General features: G+C 43.9%; 1 protein-coding gene across 2 annotated transcripts in view; it reads right to left on the bottom strand.

Annotated features, from left to right (window-relative positions):
* Positions 1–23,183, bottom strand: part of Adra1a (adrenoceptor alpha 1A) — a 68,849-nt gene that overhangs the window by 702 nt on the left and 44,964 nt on the right. The window contains exon 2 of one of the 2 annotated variants that reach the window (XM_042697862.1): positions 4,070–4,455. In XM_042697862.1, coding sequence (XP_042553796.1) covers positions 4,070–4,455 — 386 coding nt within the window. Of the gene's footprint in view, positions 1–3,735; positions 4,456–23,183 lie in introns of those variants that run through there. The other variant, XM_042697861.1, reaches the window with a different exon arrangement.

Here is a 23,183-nt window from a genome sequence, read left to right as displayed (position 1 = left end):
TCAGTGGCAGTCAGTAACACATCACCCAGTGAGTGTCCTACCCACCTTCGTGTTTGCCGTTCACGGCCGATGCAGCCTTCTCTGCATTCTTCCAATTTCATTTGCCCTTCTTGGAAGGCCGTAGTCACCTTCTGGACCGCCGTCCCCTGAAATCGTTGTGCACTCTGATAGCTACAATTGTAGACACCAATCTTTGCAATGATTATCTGGTCTTGGTTCTGGCTGAGTTGGAGATTTGGTAGCATATGTGCCAAAGCTGATTGTAAGTACATCTCAAGGAACAAGCCATTTTCAGTTTGGGTGTGAGTTGTTGTCCTTTGAACACAAAGTGAGAGGGCTTGCCCCTCACAGTGCCTAAGGCAGGAATGCCACGGAAAACACGCACTCGAGGAGACAGGGACACCCAAGGTTTCAGTCACGGATCCTCCCTGGCCTTAGGAAAGCCCTTAACTTGTCTCAACCATCAGATTTTCATTTCTGAAACAAAAATAGAAGAATTGCTAGAGGTTTAGCACCAGCCAGCCCTGACATATGCTAGGACCTACCAGGAAAGAGAGTATTTATGCATTCCAATATGACAGTCTGTCATGGACAGACCAATGCAAGAGAGAGAGAGAGATGAGGGAGTCAGAAGTCCCAGTATTTTGAAGAATATGGGGTACTTGGAGTGATGACCAAGGTCGTTTTGGATGAGCCAGGAGAGAGGTGGAAGAAAGAAAACTGAAGGATGAAATGCTACTCCGGAACCTTTGCTATAGCCTGGGGGAAGTTTTTGAGATTTAAGAGATTTAAGGTCCTTAATGCATACAATTAGGATCACAGAATAATCTCCATCTTTGGCCCACCCTATAATGTCACATGGACTTGTGTGATACTTAGACAATCCCAGAGCAACTGCTTTTTAGAAGACATTAGAGGAGACATTTTAACCATGACTCCTCAGGGAAAATTCCTCAAGCTCCCAATAGAAGCTGTAAACATGTGAGAATAAATATGACAATCCCTTGTTTAGCTGTACCCATTTTAGAGAGTTTCTGGCATGCGTAAAGGTAGAAGTTTTTGTGGATGGGCAAACAGCAGCTCCATATTTACACTGTTCATCTCAGTTTGTCACTAAGTCTTGGGTGACATTATCAATCTCTTATAAAACTGGCATGTTTCCAGCCAGTAGCAAGCTGGTGGGGGAGACCATGTTACAAGTTTGCCACCCTTGAGGCAGGGGCAGTGGAGCTGTGGGTACCAGACAATTATTTGTGGATAACTTTACATGGATACAATCGTCATGTTTTTGATGACCAAAAGATTTTCTAGTTGTGTATTTTGATTAGAAGGTGGCATTAGCACTAGCTTTCGATACTTGTAAACATGTTCTATTTGTAAAATTTACGTTTCATCCATGAAAGTGTTTAAAGATCATCACAAACAGGGAGTCACATTGTGTTACTTTGCTGAAGACAAAGGGTGTCCATTCTTGCCACAAGGCAGTGCCTCCCTTTAAGGGAAGCCTGGGTCAAAAGCCATATTTTCAAATTCAGTTCCTGAAAGAGCTGGTTCTCAACTATGAAGTTCATCCTTCCTGCCAAGGCAAGTCAGGTTTGTATGCTCACTTCCTTCTCTTCCCTTCCCTTGCTTTTCCGTTCTATTACTTTCTTTTCCTTTCCTCTCTACCCTCCCTTACCCCTCCACTACTTCTTGAGCACACTCCCAGTTCTTTTTCTGTTTTAGCCTTTTTTTTTTTCAAATAAGATTTTGAACTTTTGCCCACAAAAGTTTTGGCCAGCAATTCCCCTCCCCTTGCTCCTGAGTAACTAGGATTACAGTCATGCCCACCACCTCGGCCATATTCACTTTTTCCATAGATGTCTTTCTGCACACACACACCTGGTAGAGCTGTTAGGGGACATGCAGAGAGTCCAAAGCACCTAAAGGCCAGCCAGCTTCTCAGCGCCAAAATCCAAGTTCTGCATACAAAGCTATCCATCTGACCAACACAAAGTCACTGTCCAGAGAAACGGCTAAGAAAGCAGCCATATTCACAGTCCAAAGACAAACTACCACAGAACCCAAATACACATGCAAACTCAGATTCCACTGCAACATAGAAAAGGTTTTGTCTTTTAGAAAAATTTAAGAGAAGGAATACTTGCAGCAGGGAAGGAGGGCAAGTTTTTGAGTCAGGACCTTCGCTTTGAAGGTCACATACATTATTTCAATCTGATTTGGAATCCTTAGAGGAAGTTATGTAAATGGATGAAGGGGACACAGAGATAGTCAATTTTGGACCAGTGATTCTTGTCAGGAATGATATAAAAAACATAACACCTATTTTAAATTCTTATTGTTGAGTGACAGGCATACTTGAAATTTTTTTAGAGTTCCATTGTCATCATTAGTAACAATCTGAGTTAAATAAGGTCTGTCAAAACTTGGTATATAGAAAGCACAGAGTAACACATTTTCAAGTTCTGGATAAAGTAGGACTAGCTGTGGCATGGTGGGATGTCCCACCAGAAAAAAATGGGGATTCTGTCAAAAATGTTGAGAACCCCTATTTGGGCAGCTCTTGGCACTCAATCAGTGTGCATGCAAAACTGAACACCAGTGTGTCTTGCAGGCCAGGCTGTACTGGATCTTAGGACTCATTACAGCCTGCCACAGGTGAACCTCGTCCATTTTGCAACAGGCAGGCAAAAAGAAGTGTATTTTGCATTTCAAAATATTATAAGCTCCTACTGAGGAGACTGAGACCTGAGGATCACAGTTCAAAGCCATCCTGGGCAGGAAAGTCCGTGAGACTCTTATCTCCAATAAACCATCAGAAAACCAGAAGTGGTGCAGTGGCTCAAGTGGTAGAGCACTAGCCTTGACCTGAAGAGCTGAGGAACAGTGCCCAGGCCCAGAGTTCAAGCCCCATGACCAACCAAAATAAATAAATAAAAAATTATAAGCTCTCTGGATTTCCTTAATGGAGTTCTAGAAAAGGGAAAGTAGTTTAAGAAAGGCCTTTCTAAGCCACATCTCAAAAAGTTTGTGAAGTACAAAGCCTCCCTCTTAGCACCCACCCCACCCACCTGAACCTCTTGATCATGAAACAGATGATAGAAGAAACTTTCTTTCTGAATTTGGAACTATTCAAAGTCCTTACTTTGTAAAAGCAAGCCTCACTCTGCCATCTTTTTATTTTTTAAGTCATTTTGTTCATGATGTCCAGACCCACAAGCTCCAGAATGCTCCATGGTCTCACTCTGAGGCCAGTGTCCTTTAGTCTTATGTATAGGGGACATGGAGTGGGAGTCAGCCTAGGCAACCAGAGGAGGTAAATCTCGCAGTCCAGTGTTACCCATGTGGAGCCACTGGACCTACTGGAAGTGGTGCAGTTTAAAAGCTCATTCTTAAAGCAGTGTGCCAGGATATCTGTCACCATCTTATAGCTCTTCTTTCTATAGCCTCTCTTCACACATGTCAAATGTGGCTGTCAGTAGGGTTAGCCTGAAAATAAAATCCCCCCCACTTCCATCGAGAAAACATGTGTGCTCAAAATAGTCACGAGGAAATCATAATCCTATATTTATAGTCTTTTGGGTTGTGTACGGAATTCTGCTTCCCGTGGTGATTTCCATGGGAAGGGTCAGTCATGGAAGGCAGGCTTGGAAGGATGGCCAATGTGGGAAGGGGTGTTCAGATGCAGAGACAGGCTGTCTACGGTCACTGTGAGTGTTGGGAAACATCCCACCCCATCCCTAGGTGCTACTGCTGCTTGACCAGTTACATCCCCTCTCCATCTCCAGGCCCAGTTTGTCCACTCAGTGGATGGTCCTCCTCCAGGAAGGGTGACCTGGCATTACAAGTAGGAAGTGTGTGTGTGTGTGTGTGTGTGTGTGTGTGTGTGTGTGTGTGTTAACCTGGCATCCTTCTTCTCTCTGACCTGTCCCATCCTCTAGACTTCCTCCCCATTTTCACTGAGGGAGATGGTGTGGATCTTTATGGTGGGAATCTGGTGGTTTTCGCCAAGGCTGGGGGTCGAGGGCCCCACACAGCAGCAGACCTGCAAAAAGCTTTTACTTCTCACCCGGGCTGTGGTGCAGGCTGATTGGTCCTTTGGCACTGTAATCCTAGAAGATCCATGCGGCATGGAAGAGAGAAACTTCCATTCGCAGACCCCGTCGGTCTTGGAGATCTTATAGAAGGTCTCTCCGGATCCCACGGGGATTCGAACCATGTCCTTGTGCTGCCCTTCCGGGGTGTGGCTGGGGGCATGCAGAGTGTAGCCCAGGGCATGCTTGGAAGACTGCCTTCTACGTAGACACTGGATTCTTAAGACGTTCTGGAAGGCCTTTTTGAATTCTTGGCTGGAGCACGGGTAGATGATGGGGTTGATACAACTGTTTAGGTATCCGAGCCAAAATACGATTTTAAAGACTGTTTCTGAGGGCTTGAACTCAGGGAAGAAAGACCCTGAAAGAAAACACACAGAATTGTGCATATTATCTGCATGGCAATAGGTTCACTGGTGAGGAAAACAGATTAATAAACATCTTTTTACATCTTTAAAAACTTCCAAACGATTCCAGATGCATTTGCACCTCTAACATTTGCTGGTCTGACTATTCTTACGTGGTTTGTGTCTCCATCCAGCCATCAGTGATGGCCTCCGGCAGCTCGCACTCAACCATACAGTATCGTTTGATGTCTCTCTTCTTTGGAGCCTCAAAGATCAAAACATGACCTCTTGACTGAGTAGACTATATAAATTGTCCTGCCTGAATTTTAAAACAAGTTGGAATACATTCAAATAATTCACATTCAAATTTGAAAATACCCTTTTAGTCTCTGATGCAGCCAATATGTTTGAATTTGTTCCCTCCTGAAAGTTGGACGTGTGTGTGTGTGTGTTTTGGCGCCAATCTTAGAGCTTCAACTCAGGGCGTAGGTGCTGTCACTGAGCGTTTTTGCTTAAGGCTCGCATTTTACCACTTGAGCCATAGTTCCACTTCTAACTCTAGCCTTTCTCTTCATTTTCTTAATTTTATAGGCTATGTATTGCAGTTTATGGTGGCTTTCCCCCATTCCTCCCTGTGATGAGCACTTTCCATGCATTTCAATCATCAACAGTGATATTAAGAGTTACTTGATTGTATTTTATAAATAGAGAAGCTGCCAACTCATGAGGCCAAATAGCCCAGCCAACGTTATTCAGGTGGTCTCTGGTAGGGCTGGGATTGATATTAGGCAGTCTGATTTCAGTGCCTAAGTTCTTCATGGGATCTTAAGGCATATTGAATAAAATACATAGGAATACTTCCCGAATCTGTGCTTGTGCTACTGAAAAGAGCACACAAAGTAGTCAATCTTCACATGACTACTGGTGCTAGGTAACTATGGCCAATTCCAGGGAAAATTCGCCTTCCATTACAATGTCTATATATCATCCAGCACTTCTTTGTATGAGGGCCAACAGTGATTAGGAGAATCTGTTTCACAATGGTCACCTTTCCCTACACTTAGTGACAACAGGCCTGGATGAGCCGGGTATAGCAAAAATCAGCCTGTCTGGAAATTTCATTTCTAAATAAATCATCTGTGGAGGGAAAGTGTTTCCCTTATTTGAAGAATTTTACTGAACAGCAAAAAAGAAAAAAAATACATGAACTATGAATGTGAATGCTGTTAGAGTGATCGGAGAGTCCTGAAATCTCCCATGATTCCTTCAAGGACACACTCTCTGCGTACAGAGTCCAGCTCTGTGTTCATAAATCTCACCATTTCCATTTGGTCATCTCCTTCTCATTCCCCCCTTTCTTCCCTCACACCCCACCCCTTAATTCCAGAGCCAAGTTCCCAGGCTCTCTCTTTCCTGTGATCCACATGCTACATGCACACTGCCAGAAGTAAAGGAAGTTCTTCTTTTGTTTACATGCCTCACTTGAAACATCCATTGGTCTTCCATGAAGCTGAGGTATAGGATAAGAAAGAGTAAAAAAACAAAACAAAACAACTCTAGAGCACCCTTGGCTAGTTTGCAAGAACACCCTGCAGTATATGCTGCTGGAGAACTAACATATTAAGATTTGAATGTAAAATTAGTCTCTAGCCTCAATCTTTCAGGGATATTTGCTTGCTAATCCAAGAACGTATTTGGACATTGGCTTTTCAGATGGTGAGTGGGAGATACTTCCAGGCCAAAGACCTTCCCATAAACAGCACCATTTGGTTTATTCCACTGAGGGTGGGACCAATTCCAGACATGTCTAGACCTAGTACAGATTTGCCGACTTCCAGTCTAACGAGTCCACCAGGGGCAGGTGTCGGATGGGATACACTTTTGCTTGGAAATGTCTTTGTCCCCTGGGAAGCCAAATGGCTTTGGCTTGGAGAGGATTCATTATGATAATTCCTTTTGACACTTTCCAAGGATGAGAAAAGAGAGCAAAGGGCTGGTTCCTCCCATGGCCATTACTCTCATCTCCCATCCTCAGCTCATCTTTTTCTCATGTTTTCTTCTCTTTGGAAGGGCGGCTATAGCTGAAGTTAGGCTTGGCAAAGAGCTGTAACTACCTGATTCCTATCAGAGTTCCTCATCCTGCTGTCCAAACCTTCCTAACTCAGGCTCAGTTGAGAGAATTCAACTCCCCACAACTTCCATCCCCAGCTCAGTTGCTTCTTAGGTCTGTTCTCTTTCTCTCTCTCTGTCTCTCTCTGTCTGTCTTATGGTGATAAGATTTTAATGGGATTTGTGCTTGCCAGGCAGGTGCTCTATCACTTGAGCCACACACCCAGTCTTATTTTTGCTTTCATTATTTTTTTTGTCAGTTGTGGGGCTTGAACTCAGTCTGGGCACTGTCCTTGAGCCTCTTTTTGCTCAAGGCTAGCACTCTACTACTTGAGCCACAGTGCCACTACCAGCTTTCATTATTATTATTAAAAACGTCTTGCATGTATGCTCAGGCCAGCCTGGAGAGTGATCCTTTTATTCACACTTCTCACCAAGCTGCGATGACAAATGGAAACCACTACATCCAGTTATTTACTGGTAGAGGTGAGGAATCTCTTTTTGTTTGGGCTGCCATTGAACTGTGATTCTCCTAATCTCTGTCTTCAGAACAGATAGGATTATAGGAGAGAGACGCTGTGCCCAGCCAATCCCTTGATGAGATTGGGTTCTTCTTGATGACTGATGATACTTTTTAGAGTGGTAAGACAGCAGACGCATGCTATTACCATTCCTCTCTCCATCTGGGCATGAAGGACCAAAGCAAAACAGTAGAGTTAAGGACAGACGCCTTCGGTCAATCATTAAGGAATAAATTCCAGTTGAGTAGTTCCAGTTGGGTTTTGCTCACTCTGGAACTTCTGAACCTAGCAGAATGGGACCTCAAAGACTTACCCTGATTCTGTTGAGCCCCTGGTCTCCTGGCTATCACTGTGGATGGCTGCGTGACTGCGTCTCCTTATCCTCAGTTTCTGCCTCACCAGGTAGTCTGTGACTTCACTTCTTTGCCTCAAAGCCACTACTTTTTGCTTCTCTCCCACCCCCTGCTTTCCTTCTGCAGTTTGTTCCTTTGTGCACTGGTTCTGTTCAGTCCTCTGGTTTTCTCTTTGTGAGTATGACTCCCCCTTTCCTTTCTTGATTCATCATTTGATATTTGGAACTCCAGTTCTTCTCATTATACTTCATACAAAGAAGCAGACTTCTGAGCTACCTACATGAGAACAGGGGCTCCTGTTTCTCTTATCACCAAGCTGTGTTTTACTCCTCAACAATCTCTGCCTAGACTCTGCTTGAAAAGGAGCCAATAGCTCCCGGCTTAATTTCCTGAACATGCTTGTAGGTCAGGTCATCCTTTGCATGTGAATTTGCCTAATTTAATTCTTGGGCTTTGGAAAAATCCCCAAGTCTCTGGAGACACTTCCCTTCACTGAGTTTTTTCCTTCTGTTCTTTAGTTGCTGCAGAATTCCTGAGTCTTTCTTAACTTTCCCAAACTGGCTAGATGGGCATTGGTAGAATAGATGTCATGGCTGAGCACCACCAATAATTTCTTCACCTTTGGAAATTCAGATCCTTCTCTTTTACTGTGGAAGCTCCTAAATTCCAAGGAGAAATGGAAACTAATGATTTCAAATGGTATCTCCATATGGAGGCCAATCCCAGGGGGAGATTTGATTTCTCATTTTTGACCTGAGGTTTATGTATGGGCTTATGAAGGGGACATCAGGATGTATTTTAGTAAAGCCCGGGACATTATAGTCCTATTTTTAGTTATGAAGTGACAATAAGGCTTTCCCTCTATGATATTAACATATATTTATTTATTTGTTTGTTTACTTATTGTGAGTGTTGGTCTCCTATGTGAGTTTGCTGTACCCATGGGACTAGAAATGGAGTTGTCTAATTCCAGCTCTGCACTGGTAATTAGGGAGCTTCTTTGAATCCAACAATTTCTTTCAGATTCAGGGTGATTCTCAGAATGGCAGTAGAAAGCTCAGTTGTCAGTCTTTTAGCCTTACAGAGTCTGTGCTCCATTTTCCCCATGTGAAGGCTTGACAGGTCTCTTTAATGACAACTCTGAGAGACACCAGATTGTGGTTAAACTCATGAGTTAGAGCCATAAATACCTGAGCTGTGAAAATACATCAGCAGCCCTCCTTTACAGATGAAGACAGGGAAGTCAAGCAGGAAGGCAGCTTCCTCATCTCACATGACTTTCTCATGGCCAACGCAGGGCTAGATATAGAATCCATCATCTCACTTACTTCTACTCCCAGCCTTTGTGGGCCACTGAGCAACCCTACACCAGCATGGAAGGTGTTCATGGCAAACTATGCTCAATAATCACGGGATGGTGACAGGCTTTGTACATTAACTAAGGAGAAGGAAGGTGGTATCATCAACTGCTGTATTTCAAAAGTCAGAATGTACTGTTCAGGCTTGTCAGCAGCATATTATATTCTGAAAATTAGTGTTTAATTGGCTAGTTTAGCGCACATGAACTCCAAAGGGGAAGCAAAATCACTCCAAAGGGGAGAAAAACCACTCTGAAGTGTTTCTCATCCAGTGTTTTCTCCAGGTAGTGAACATAGGAGAGAAACAGCTGTTACACAAATAAGTGCCAAGCTTTATACCAAGGAGCTCTAGGCCCAAGCAAGGTTCAGGCTATACCAGTCAGCCTTTCCATTGGGAACACTATGCTCCTCCTCCAATGAAACCCCAGAGAAAAGCGGAAGGTGTCACAGTGCAAGAGCAGACTCAGTTTCTTATCCTCCTGGGGTCAACCAGATGACCTGCAAGTTTGGCTGTCCTGCAGTGACCCAACTGTGCCTTCCTGGGGTCATGCAGGGCCACCTGTGGGCTGTTCTCCGTCAGCCAAATGTCTCTGTGGTGTCTGCCTGGAATTATCTCTATGAATGCGGGGTACTGTGAAGGGAAGCCCTGGTCTCACAACTCGAGAGCCCTGGACAGACTTCCTATGAAACTGAGTACAAGTCTTTGCAGATTTCCTGGAGAGAAATCTTTCCTCCAGTGGCTTCTCGCCATGTCTGTGGTGATGGCAGACATGGATAGGCCAGGATCTCCGCTGATGAAGACAGGTGGTATCTTCAGCTGCTCGTTTAGCTCAGCCTCTGTGTCCTCATGGAAGTGCCAAACACGTAGGCTGGCCAGCAGACTGACTGCAGTGCTCTCTGGAAAGGTCTCTCCTGCGCTCTCCTTCCTTTGTTTAACCGGGGCCTGAAGCTACACAGTGCTTGTTTCAGGCTCTGAGTAAGGGAGCTGCTCCCTTGAGAGTCAACATTGAACTTCCTGATCAGAAGCATGAATACCAGACAAGGTGAGACACAGCAGAGGTGTAGGAGGGTGCAGAAGGGCAAGGACAGATGCAGAATGGGTGCCGCATGGACATTCAGCATCCAAAGGGGCGAGTCGGGGCCCGCGGGGCCTGCCCAGTGTAAGGGAGAGGGCTGCCCACAGTTCTAGTGGTGGATGTGTGGTGACTGGCTACTGTTGTGATGTCAGTGTTCCTGCCAACCCAGGCAAGGCAAGAACCACGTGGGGAGATGTTAAGTCATCCCCCGCACTTCTGCAAGAGGCACAGTACTCTTCAGGATCTTCTGACTAGCCTAGGACACTCAGCACTGCAGTAATTCTATCCCAGGGTATCAAAGATGCTCAACACTAGAGCTCTTCAAAAGGCCTGCTTCTTCTGGGTGCAAGTGGCTCACGCCTGTCATTCTAGCCATGTGGAAGATCAGCAAGATTGCAGTTCAAAGCCATCCCATACAAAAAGTTAGGGAGATTCCATGTCACTCAATAAGCCAGATGTGGTAATATGAGTTTGTCATCGCAGCTTCATGAGAGACCAAAGATAGGAGGATCACAACCCGAGGCTGACCCTGGGCAAAACTATAAGGCCCTGTTTAAAGAGTAACTAAAGTTAAAAAAATAAAAGGTGGATGGGGGGGAAATCATAGTGGTAGAGTGTTCACAAGTGCTTAGCAAGTGCAAGGTCCAATGCCACCATGACAATGACGACAACAATGATGACAACAACGATGACAACAACAACAACAGCAGGTTTGTCTCAATGGCCAACATACCCCCTTGGGAAAGAGGGGGGAATATCTGCCATAATTCACGTGTTGAGCCACAATCCCACAGTAACTCGGGGAAGGCAGGACCCTGCCACACGGACCCCTTAAGGACATGTCTCCTTGGAGGATTTCCTTGTGTTGAAGAGATAATTCAAAATAGGCAAAAGATAGAATCATTTCCCCCTTAGGAGGCTGAGGACAAAGCTAGCAATGACATCATCATGTTCTCTATGGGCTGTTTCCCTGAAGAGGGCTTCTTCCGTCACCTAGCTTACTTTTCAAACATCACTGTTCTTGTTAGGGCCACCATTGTCTCATGAGCCTCCTGTCTGAAGTATCTTCTCATCACCACATGGACCTGGACCACTCAGCCTGCAGAAGTGCCGTCCTCCACCCCACACTGACTGCCTTCTATGGCACCCATCACCCTTTGCAACCTGTTTCCTTCTCCTTCCCTAGGTGCGGAGTAACAGCTGCTCTTCTCAATAGCACGACTCCTGCCTTCTTTGCTTGTCTCATTTTCCTCTTGTCTCTAAACTCAAAGGCAGCACTTTTTGTCCCTTTATTTCCCTGCCATCTCCTCAACATCCATGACACTTCATGGCCTGTAGCTGGCGCCTGGCAATCTAATTGTCCAAACGCCATCCAATCTCTATGATTTCAGCAATCGAAAGACACCCCTCGGTGATGTGCACAGTTCCAACAGAAAGTTGGAGTCAATGGATGACATGTTGATGGAAGAAAACCGTGTTTTGGATAAAATTCCTGCTTCTACAACTCACAGCTATAAATATGGTCTTCACTGGAGGAAAGTCCGTCCCAGTTCACATTCCTAACGTTTCTCTCCCCCAGCTTCACCATACTCATATTTCCATGAAAATAAGACCATTCGCCACAGAATTTTATATGGTTAACTTGCAAGGCACTTCATAAAATTATTACTTCCAGTACTTATAAAGACATTTCACAGAGTCCCCGGGGAGGACTGAAGCCTGTAATTAAGATATGATAGCTATCATCTCGTCTCATATTTGTGGGACCTGAGCCCTTGGCCAAACATCATCAATCCAAAGCAGTGACACAAACGACCAAAACTGGTGTTCCAAGAAGGAAGTGCAGGACTGCAAGACTTCGGCGAGGACCCCACATTCAGCTGGAAGGCGGTGGCAAGTCCAAGTCCGGATTCTTGCCAGCCAAGTCATGGGTGAGCTGGCTGATGTTTGTGTTGAAAAAGGGTGAGCAAGGCACAGGCAAAGGGACTTTCAGTTCTGCCCTGCTGTGCGATGCCTAATCCCTGCCCTCTGGACAACTTCCCTACTTGGAAATGACACACCAGGTCCTTTCGATGGCCACTGGGTCATCCAGAGACCATGCCTCCTGATGTAGAGTCATTCTCCAGCAGTAGCAGCAGGGTCTGCTGAGGGCAGGAATCTATGGAAAAACACCCCCCAGGTCTGTATACAAGCCACCCTAGTAGCTTAAATACCTCCTGGATCCTGTACACAAGCCACAAGCTTGGGAACTTGGGTGAGTCCCTGCCATTTCTCTCTAGCCCTATAGGTGACCAGCCCTTGGCTTAAACTAGACCAGACCGCTGTCAAATGTGGGTGATATTCTAACAGAAACAACAAATCTATCCAGGAATTTTAATAGCTCATTTTACAAATAAAAGATGTCATTTTGAAATCTAGAATGTGGTCTCTCAGTACAGGTGGGATCACCAATTTAAAAATACTGTGTCTCAAGGAATTCTATATTCTATATTAGAATGTAACATAGTTGATCATGAACAATGTTACACGTGGACAAAATTGAGAATCAGATCTTTCAAAACCATCATATATGCCCATGTAATTGTAACCCCTCTGTACGGTATTTTCACAATAAAAAAAAGTAATATTAAAAATCATATATATATAAAATCTTGACCTTTGAGTGGCAATATCTCTATCTATCTATCTATCTATCTATCTATCTATCTATCTATCTATCTATCTATCTATCTATCTATCTATCTATTTATCTATCTATCCATCCATCCATATACCTGATTCCTTCCTACCAAATCTTGCGCTTTGAGTGGCAGTATCTTAGCAATGAACATATCTTAAACATTGTATTTATATTACATGCTTTTTTGTGACTTTTTCATTTACAAGTCACCAACGTTGTTCTCAGAATATAATTTTTTCATGACATCTTAGCATGTCATTATCTAAGTACAACAAAATTTATTTATCTTCCTTTGTTAATTTGAACATTTTGAGTCTTTCCAAGTTTTCTGTTATAAATAACTATGAAATAAACATTTGTGTGGCTAGATTTGGAGGTACATTTTGGAATATGTTTTTCTCAAGATAAATTCTTGGAAAAGGAATTCTAGTTCCTATGACATAAATTTTTGACAAGTATTTGAATTCTTATTTCTGAATTTCTCTTTGATGGGAGATATCTATTTACATTTCCTGCAATCAAATGCAATGACATTCAGTTATGACAATGAGTGAATGACAGGGAGATTCACTCAGATTCTAGCTTGTTACATACAGTGACTGACTCTTCTATGTTGATCACTGACACACTTGCCAATAAGAGCTTCAGTTAACACATCTTATGGACCAAATTATAGGAACACAGACAAAGGTTATTAGGAAATCTGGTTTGCCTATACTGAAGTGAATGACTAAGGTATATACAAAACAAATGATCTATCCACATTTATTCAGTTGAAAAACAAACTACAAGTTGGGATGACCTGAAACTTGGAAATTCTGAAGATGATAGTCTCATGTGAGAAACCAAAAGTGAGCTTTCTGCAGAGCCTCCCATAAACTCTGCCCAGACAGGGAAAATGTGAAGATCTGGACTGATCACGGACCCCCAAGTTCAAACACAAGAAGCAAAGACGAATGGATGAGAAAGTAGAAAATTGTTAGGATTATTTAGCCCATGTAAGCTGATTCACTGAAAAGCCCCCACATTGCCTATGCCTCCAACAAGCCTGACCAAAACCGTACGGGGAAAAGCAGACTCCCTCTCCTCGCCCCATAGTACTGAGGCTTGAACTCAGGGCCTGGGAACTGTCCCCGAATCTCTTCTGTTCAAGGCCAGCACTCTACTACTTGAGCCATAGTGCCACTTCTGGCCTTTTCTATTTATGTGGTACTGAGGAATCGAACCCAGTGCTTCATGCATGCTAGGCAAGCACTGTACCACTAAGCCACATTCCTAGCCCAAAACGATGTACTTTCAAGTGCCAAGAATAGTAAAGTCCCTTCAGGAGAAGAATGCAAATAATCACAGGCATCTCAGCAAATTTGAAGGTACTATCCAGGTCAAGGAGCAGATCATCTGAATACCATAGTGATTATAAAAGACATAAAAATTGAAAAATTTATCCTTAGAAATGGTTGCATCCAAATTTATATTCATGCTATGAGCATATTTTCAGAATCCTTATATGTCAAAAGCTCTGGCAGTACTGGGATTTGAACTCAGTGCTTCATGTTTTGGAGGCAATTACTCTACCTTGTGAGCCATGCTTCCAACTTTACTCTTCAGATCTGGTCTCGGGCTTTTTGCCTGGGACAGCTCTCAAACTGTTGCTGGGATAACAGACATGAACCACTGTGCCTGGCTTGTTCATGGAGATATGATCTCCATGTATTTTTGTCTAGATTGGTCTAAAATCACCATTATTTAGATCTCCATCTCCTGACCAGTTAGGATTACTTCATGGCCTTATTTGGTTTTGAATAAAACAATACTGTCTTCATATTGATTGATCATATAAAACTACATTAGCATTTTTAGACTATTCCCCTTGGCTGTATGATGGATAACTTCCCTAACAATTGAATAGGATGAAAGCATAGACGTATACAGATAAACTAATCACCTATGATGTTTTGTTGCCTTTGTTTACATTTCTAAATTTCTTAAAACTTTCTTTAAGTCTTTAACTCATGAAATGGTGAGACTCAGTTCTTGGCCTCCTGGGTTCATAAGTTACTGGAGAAGAAAAGTAGGAATCCACCTGTCATTCACAGAGCACAAGGCCAGGATGGAGGCCCTGGAAATGAGGTGGAGGCGTCGGATTTGGTATGATGATTTTTGGGAGGTCTGTGCAGTGTGTGCTCTCTGGAAAACTTGGATATGTACAGATTGAAAGGAAGATCTATTTAGGACAAACACGTGAGGTTTCCTTACTCACTGAGCAAATGTTGAAGGGATGTCTAGAACCAAGTGTGCAATGAAGAGAATCATATTAGAATACCTCCTATAGAGTACCTGCAAGGTGGGGAAGAAATTCATAATAAAACGAAGGCATTATTTGTCTTGGTTTTTCTCATTCTCATTCCCTCTCAAATTACTCGAATGTTCCCAAGATGACAAGACATGGTTTGCTATAACATATCAAATTCAGAAGCAGATATGAGGACTTTGCAGTGTTTTGAAGACATTTGGAAAAATGTTATTTATTTATAATTATTATTATTTTTTGTTTGTGATGGGGCTTGAACTCAGGGCCTGGGCATCGTCCCTGAGCTTCTTTTGCTCAAGGCTAGCACTCGACCCCTTGAGCCATAGCGCCACTTCGGAAAAAAAATGTTTTTAAAATCACTACTTTTAAATTTGGAAAATAAAGTTCATTTCGCAAAAATATTGTTTACCTTAATAACCAGGGAGTCTATTATTGCTTTTTAAATCATGATTATTTTTAAAGGAATTAAAAATTTTAAGAAGCTTTCTCAGGTTTTACATTTCATAGGGTAAATACGACAGCTATAACTCACAGTTTTTTTGTTTTAGGAGTTGTTTTTTTTTTTTTTAGTTTTAAGAAGGCTGTGGGGCCTGGGAGCCGTAAATCCGAGACTCACTAGCAAATATATTTGTTGAGGTTGTGGGGAGAAGGATTCAAGAGCAATTTTGAAGCCAAAGTGGTCCAGGCATGGCACCTACTTCAGGCAACAACGACTGAACTCTCTCTGTCTGTGGTCCCGAAGATGAGGCAGGAGGTGATAAGGACATTTCAAGCCATCAAGCTAGCTGTCTGCCTGACCCAAAATCAGATGCCAATTGTCTGCACTGACCAATAAGCCCGTCTTGAGACTCTGGTGATGCTCACAACCATCTTCTCCTTCTGCGGGCTGGATGGGAGTTTCTGCACTCCTCCTGTCCAGAAAGCATAGCTTTCTTACCCCATACAGAAAGAACATTGATTCGGTACTGGGAATTAAACCTAGGACCTTGCACATGCTAGTCAAACTCTCTACCACTACGGACCTTTTGTTTCTATTTTCTGTTGTTTGTCTCTGAGACCAGGTGTCGTGAATTTAGCCTGGGCTAGCCTTAAACTTTTCTTGCCTCCAGCTCTGGTGGAGTTGGTATTCTAGGCATGCACCATCACACTCCACAAGAACAGGTTTAGAAAGGATTCCCACTACACTAAACAGATCTAAACATATGATTCCCTTGCTTATACTCATCAAAAGGAACGTTAGCTCCCTTCTGCTTATTCTCATTTACTTTTTGTCCAAAGGACATTTTTCATTCTCAAATTACTTTTCCAGGCAGAGAGAATTATGTGGTTATCTTGACACGCCATTAAATATGCATGTACTAACTCCAAATCATTTGAGTCTCATGAAAAATAGAATTAGAATAGTATCGGTGTCTAAGAGACAAGCTTTATAAACTACACTGGAATTTGCACAGAGAAGACACTTTGAGAGTTATATAGATTACCATTCTGTTTCTTTTTTGTTTGTTTTTTTGGGTCCGGTCATGGGGCCTGAACTCTGGGCCTGGGTGCTGTCCCTCAGCTCTTCAGCTCAAGGCTAGTGCTCTACCACTTGAGCCACAGTGCCACTTCCGGCTTTTTTCTTTTTGCTTATGTGGTGCTGAGGAATCGAACCCAGGGCCTCAGGCATGCAAAGGCAAGCGCTCTACCACTAAGCCACCTTCCCAGCCCCTACCATTCTGTTTCTTCATCATTTTTTTTTTTTTTTTGTCAGTCGTGGGGCTTGAACTCTGGGACTGGGTGCTATCCCTGTACTCTTCAGCTCTACCAGTGTTCTACTGCTTGAGCCACAGTGCCACGTCTGGTTTTCTAGTCATTTATTGGAGATAAGAGCCTCACAGACTTTGCCCTGGCTGGCTCTGAACCGCGATCCTGAGATCTCAGCCTCCTGAGTAGCTAGGATGACAGGCGTGAGCCACCAGTGCCCGGCTCTTCTATTTTGTGTGTGTGTGTGTGTGTGTGTGTGTGTGTGTGTGTGTGTGTGTAAGGGTTCTGGGGTTTGAACTCAGGGCCTCGGTGCTGTCCCTGAGCTTTTTTGCTCAAAGCTGACACTCTACCACTTGAGCCACAGTTCCACATTAAGCTTTTCTGCTGGTTACTAGAGTCTCATGGACTTTCCTGCTTGGGTTGGCTTTAAACTGTGATCCTCAGATCTCAGTCTCCTGAACGGCTAGGATTACAGTGAGAGCCAGCCTGGCTTGCTTACCAGTTGTCAGTACTAAGATGAAAGAAAAAATTAAGGGAGCTTTCCCAATATACTCACCTCCCATCAACCCCATCTGCCCCAGGCTCCCATGACTCTTCAATGTTTTTCCTCTTGTGGCATCAATGGCCTCTGGCATATGACAATTTGTCATACTTCTAACCTCCCGGTCTAGGGAGATCTTTTACATTATTCATATTTGCATCCCAGCTATCCCTCTCAGAAACCCTTCCTTCTGTGTAGCAAAGTTCAATAATAGAAATTAAAATTTTGAGTTGTCCAAATTTTACTCGTTTATTTAATGAATTTAGTTGTTCAAAAGTTCAGCCATGCCACAGTGATGGATACTGTTATACTTTCTTAACATAAAAAGTGCCAAAATTGAGTAATGTACCGAACTGCTGTTCCTCAGCATTTAGGGTGATGCTCTCCGAGAAGAAGGCATGGAGATGAGCTCAGTGCTAGCCTGGCTTCCTCCACAGAGCCTTGTCCACCTGCTGCACAGGAATGTGGTCCCTGCTCTGTGTAGAGGAAGCGGAAGTGGTCGCTCAGGGATACTGAGATGGATGAAGGAAAGGTGCCAGAGAGAAGCCTGCAGGCACTATGAGTTCATCTCTTCTCAGGGTGGGTGGATCCATTTGATCTGCGGGCCCTGGGCCTTTGCTTTGCCTCTGTTCCTGGGCTAGGGGAGCCTCACTCCACAGGGATCTCGCTCTGGGTCTCAGCTGAGCCCAGATCATGGGAAAAACTCTCCACTTTGCTTCACATTTGATGTGTCCTTACGGGGGACCTCTTGAATCCCTCTTGAGGGATTGTCAGCAAGTGAATATTTTAGGCTAGTTTCCAGTAATTTAGTTCAGTAATGCAGATGAAATAGGCAAATGTTTGGCAAAACAGGCTTAAAAAGAAAGAGGACACTTTAATCAGAAATACAAACAATCTAGTGTTGCTAATGTAACCTGGAGAAGACAAAGTGGAAAGAGTTGTACTCCCTGATTGAAGCGGTATTGTACTGGAGTGGAGATTTACTCATGATGAATGGAAGAGCATAGACTCAGAAACACGTGTGAGCTCAGCTGGTTTTTCAGCAAAGGCTCAGAAGCAGTGCAGTGGTGGGAGCGAAGTCTCTTTAACAAATGGTATAAGTTGGACTGTATTTTGTAGGCAAATTCTTGAATGCTTCTAGAACACTCCACCCATGATCCTAGTTAGAGTGGGGATATATTTCATAGAATTTAGAAAGCAATAAACATAGAAGTAGACAGATAAACTTGATCAAACTCCTGTTCATCATAGGATAGCATTAGAAAATGAATAGACAAAATGCTATCTGTGAGACAAGGTGATGTAAATATGACAAATGTTGTTCAAGAAAATATGCGAGATGCTATAATTCAATAACAAAAAGTTCAAATAAGACTTTAATGGACACTCAGAATAGGAAGATACAGAAATAGCCGATAAAAAAAACCAAAACAAGTAGCTGATATGTACCTGGAAAGACGCTCAGCTTCCTGTTACTGAATTATGATAGTGGTGAAAATATACACCCAACCTAGAAGTCACACAGGTTTATTCTGACATCTGGGTTTGGAAATCTTAGTCATGAGCAAAGGCCCCATTGCTTTAGGCCTGTGGCAGGCAGCACAGTACATCACAGAGGAAGTGTGTGGTGAAGGAAAAGCCGTTCATCTCAGAGCAAGGAAGAGCAGAGACTGTGGTCCCGTAATCCCCTTCAAAGGAATGACCCCAATGTCCACAAACCTCCTACTAAGTCCCAACTCTGAAAGGCTTCAGTCAGTTTCCAATGCTAGGCCAGAACTTTAAAACCCACTTGGGTCTCTGGAGACACTTAAGATCCAAACGACTACAGCATCATTAACACACTAGGGACATGAAACTGAAAAGCACAGAATAATATTCCTGAATACGAAAATCAGCTTACCAAAGAATACTACTGGAGGTTCTTGAATACTACTGGGCATGGCAGATGGCACCAGTGATCCTAGCTATTTAGGAGGTGAAGACTGGGAGACTGTGGCTCAATGTCAGGGTGGACAAAAATTCCTAAGACCCCATTTCAATCAGTAAAAGTTGAACATGGTGGCACAGGTTTATCATCTCGACTTTGATGGGAAACACAATGAAAAGACTTGTGGTCCAGCTTAATCAGGACAATAGATGAAACCCTATTTGAAAAATAATGAAAGCCAAAATGGCCTGGAGACATGACTCAAGCAGTAGAGCCCCTGCCTAGCAAGCACAAGATCCTGAGGAGTTCAAATCCCAGTATAGTCACAAAAAGGAAAGAAACAGCTAAACAAAAGTCTATCATACGCCGGGAACTGGTGGTTCAGGTCTGTAATACTAGCTACTCAGGAGTCTGAAATCTGAGGATCATAGTTCAAAGCTAGCCTGGAAGGGAAAGTCCATGAGACTCATCTCCAAATAACCACCAGAAAACCAGAAGTGGAGCTGTGGCTCAAAATGGTAGAGTAGCCTTGAGCAAGAGAGCTCAAGGACAGCACCCAGGCCTCAAGTTCAAGCCCTATGATTCACACACACACACAAAAACAGTCTATCATATGATCTAGCTACTTATCTCCTTGATACTTACTCAAGAAAAGTAAAACTATCGATCTACACAATGACTTGTGAATGAAGTTTAAGGAAGGGGTTATTTGTAAAAGTCCTGAACTGGAAAGGAAGCGGACTAAATGTTTGTTAATAGAGAAGACCATAAAAATAGTAATGCCTTTTGCTCTAGAATAAAAAGTAACCCATTATTATATACCCACAACATGCATCTCAAAATTATTGTGGGGAATGGAGAAAAGCAACACATGGGTCTAGTATGGGTCTCGTCATGTAAGCTTGATAGAGTGACAGGAAACATCAGTATTTCCTAGGGTCACAAAGCTGGAGCTGGGCTGGGTGGCTCAGTGGTAGAGCGCTTGCCTTGCATGCTCGAGGCCCTGGGTTCGATTCCTCAGCACCATATAAGCAAAAAGAAAAAAGCCAGAAGTGGCACTGTAGCTCAAGTGGTAGAGCGCTAGCCTTGAGCTGAAGAGCTGAGGGACAGCGCCCAGGCCCAGAGTTCAGGCCCCACAACCGGACCCAAAAAAAAAAAAAAAAGTTGGAGCTCCCTGGGGTCCCTGCCTCCCTGGATACCACAGCATCAGGGTTGAGTTCTAGGTCTTTCTAACACACAATCAATGCTTGTCTAGTGATCTAATGGTCACAGAATGTGGACAGCCTGTAGAGCCGAAGTTTGAGGTGTGATTCTCGAGCGACACCAGTTAGTGGTCACGTGTCTCAGTGCCAGAGCAGCTGAGGCTGTTGAGGCTGGCTGTTTTATAGACCAAAAAATATGAGGTGTCAAAAATAATTGCAATGATAAGGTCTGACCAAAACTTAATTTCTTCTTATTGTTTGATATTAACAATGAGCAAGAAGCCATGAAATTGGAATTTCACAGCTCATCAGTGAGAGCAACCATGTCATTGTGGCAAAATCAACTTTGAAGTCACACACACACACACACACACACACACACACACACACACACACACACACACACACAGCATTCAGGATCCACAGGATGTCAATTCCAACATCTGGAGCAAAGCTCTGAAATTTCTGATTAATGCCATTGGTCATTCGTTGGCTAGGAGGGGAACCCTAAATAGAACTCTAAGTAGCACCAGTTAGATGGTGTCTCTTTGTGATGACAGAAAATGGGTCTCAAGTGTGCTCAACTCACTTTCATCGGAAGCCACCTCCTACCTTGTCCTGGGCAGTCCCTGTCGATGGCTTGTTCTTTCTGCGTTATCACTAACAGTGTTTCCCTCCATTCCTTTGAGATTACTGAAGGATCAAAAAATTAAGAACGATTGTTCACCATCACGATCGACAAACTGGGGATTATTCCTCACTGAAGAGGGAGCAATTTTCTGTCCAATGGGTTGTCTCATTGCTGTAGAAATAGGAACCAAAATCCTAAGCCAAACAGAACCCAGCACATATTACATGGTAATACACGTGTCTCTTCTTAAATGTTGTCCATATATTATCTCACTTAGCTTCCCACAAGTGTCAAGAGGGTGCTTACTGTCCTTTCAAAGTAGGAAGGGGACAAAGAAGGACAAACTGTTTGCCCTAGGAAGTGAGAGTGAATTTGAACCATGAGTCTTGTGACCTCTTACGATCTCTCTGCTCAGATAACAAGCTAGCGAGTCTGTCTAATGGTTTTGTTCCTTTGAAGGAGAGAAGGAGACTGCTAGTCTACTCCCAGCCCATCCACTTCTGCTCTACCTCTCACTCTAAGGAAGATCCCTTGTGGGGAATTATTACTATCTCCCCCTTTTGTTTGCCAGTCCTGGGGCTTGAACTCAGGGCCTGAACATTGTCCCTGAGACTGTCTGTGCTCCATGCTAGCACTCTACCACTTGAGCCACAGCACCACTTCTGGCCTTTTCTGTTTATGTGGTACTGAGGAATTGAACCCAGGGCTTCATGCATGCTAGGCAAGCACTCTACCACTGAGCCACCTTCCCAGTCCACTACCGTGTTTTTAACTGGGCTAAAACTCTGCTTGCTGTATGCATCAAAATCGTTTCTGCTACCACTTTCAAACTGGTCTCAGAAGGGATGGCTGCTCCTATAGACACTGATTCCAAAGAGTTTTATTTTATTTTTTACACTGTAGTATGATTGAGAACCATGGCGCAGGTGGCCCTGTGTCCCGTGCACAGCGGCTCTGGGTGGGAAAGCAGAGCCCAGATCATGTTTTCTGTGACTTCTGGCTCTGTATTAGTAGAATGTAAGTGCCATGCCGGAGCCTGACAGAAACAGAGGAAACAGAGGCTGTCCAGGGTCGAGCCTCCTCTCCACCCGCCCATGGGCGTCCAACCAATCGCTCACCAGGAGGAGAGACTGCTGGTCATTCGTGGGAAGGTGACATGCATCTGCGGGGTGGTAAGTGAAGCTGCTGTGGGTTAGAGGAGCATCTCTGTTACAGCCAGAGAAGCCCAGGTTGCTCCTTGTCTCTTGTCTTGGACTGAAGTCATTCCCTAAGGCTGTCACATGCTTTTTTTTTTTTTTTTTTTGTCGGTCGTGGGGCTTGAACTCTGGGCCTGGGCGCTGTCCCTCAGCTCTTCAGCTCAAGGCGAGCGCTCTACCACTTGAGCTACAGCACCACTTGTCACATGCTTTGAAGGAGGAGGTGGGGAGCGGGCACAGTGGCCCTGGTTAGAGGAGGCCCGAGGGAAAGTCTTGGGAAAAGGAGAGTAGGCCATGAATCTTCCGCAAGGACAAGTGACATTCCAGACGCTGCTTGAGAAAAGTAAACTAAGTAAGACAAGACCCTCACCACAGCTCACTAGAAAGTTGGGGAGACAGCTAGTATCTGTGAACCAAGAGGGAGGAAGACCAAATACTTGTGGACTGAGGGCCAACATAGCTTGACTTTGGCTTTGTGAATCCTACCAGTCACGTAGGGGAACATAGCACAAAAATAAACGTGTTCAATGGACTGGCTTCCTAACAGAAACCCTCGCTCGTCAAGGTTCTGTTACTGGGTGGAGTAACCCACTGGAGTAACTCCCCTCAGAAGAGGCACAAGCGGGCCTGCTCCCAAGAGGCACTGTCTCCTAAGAAAAGCGAGCTTCTCACATTCGGCACACTTCAACTCTCCAAGTCTCTCCTTTATCCACACAATGATGGCCATACCTGTTTCCATAGCCTGCCTGAAAGAATTAAGTAACTGTAGATACAAGAAGGCTGTGACCAAGCACACAGATGGCAAGAATGCAAATGAAAGTAAGGTGAGCACCTCGACATGGAAGAGGGCAGAATGTCACTCTCCTTCTTTCTGATTTGACTGGAAGGGACTTCCTCCCCTTGGAGATTTTTTTTTTTCTAATTTGAGTAAACATCATCTGTCTGAGAAGTTGTTCTGGAAGGGCAGGCTATCTGCCTCTCTTAATAGACAGAGGAGCCTTCAAGGGAGGGTGCTGTAGTTTGCTCGGGTCTAGGGTCTTCCAAAGTGCCTATCTATGCAGGTGCATCAGCAAGTGAAGATTCTTGTGGGT

Source organism: Dipodomys spectabilis, unplaced genomic scaffold (genome assembly GCF_019054845.1).
Source record: "Dipodomys spectabilis isolate Male_0828 unplaced genomic scaffold, ASM1905484v1 ptg000229l, whole genome shotgun sequence".
NCBI classification, from domain to species: Eukaryota; Metazoa; Chordata; class Mammalia; order Rodentia; family Heteromyidae; genus Dipodomys; species Dipodomys spectabilis.
This window is presented reverse-complemented; position numbering and strand designations above follow the sequence as displayed.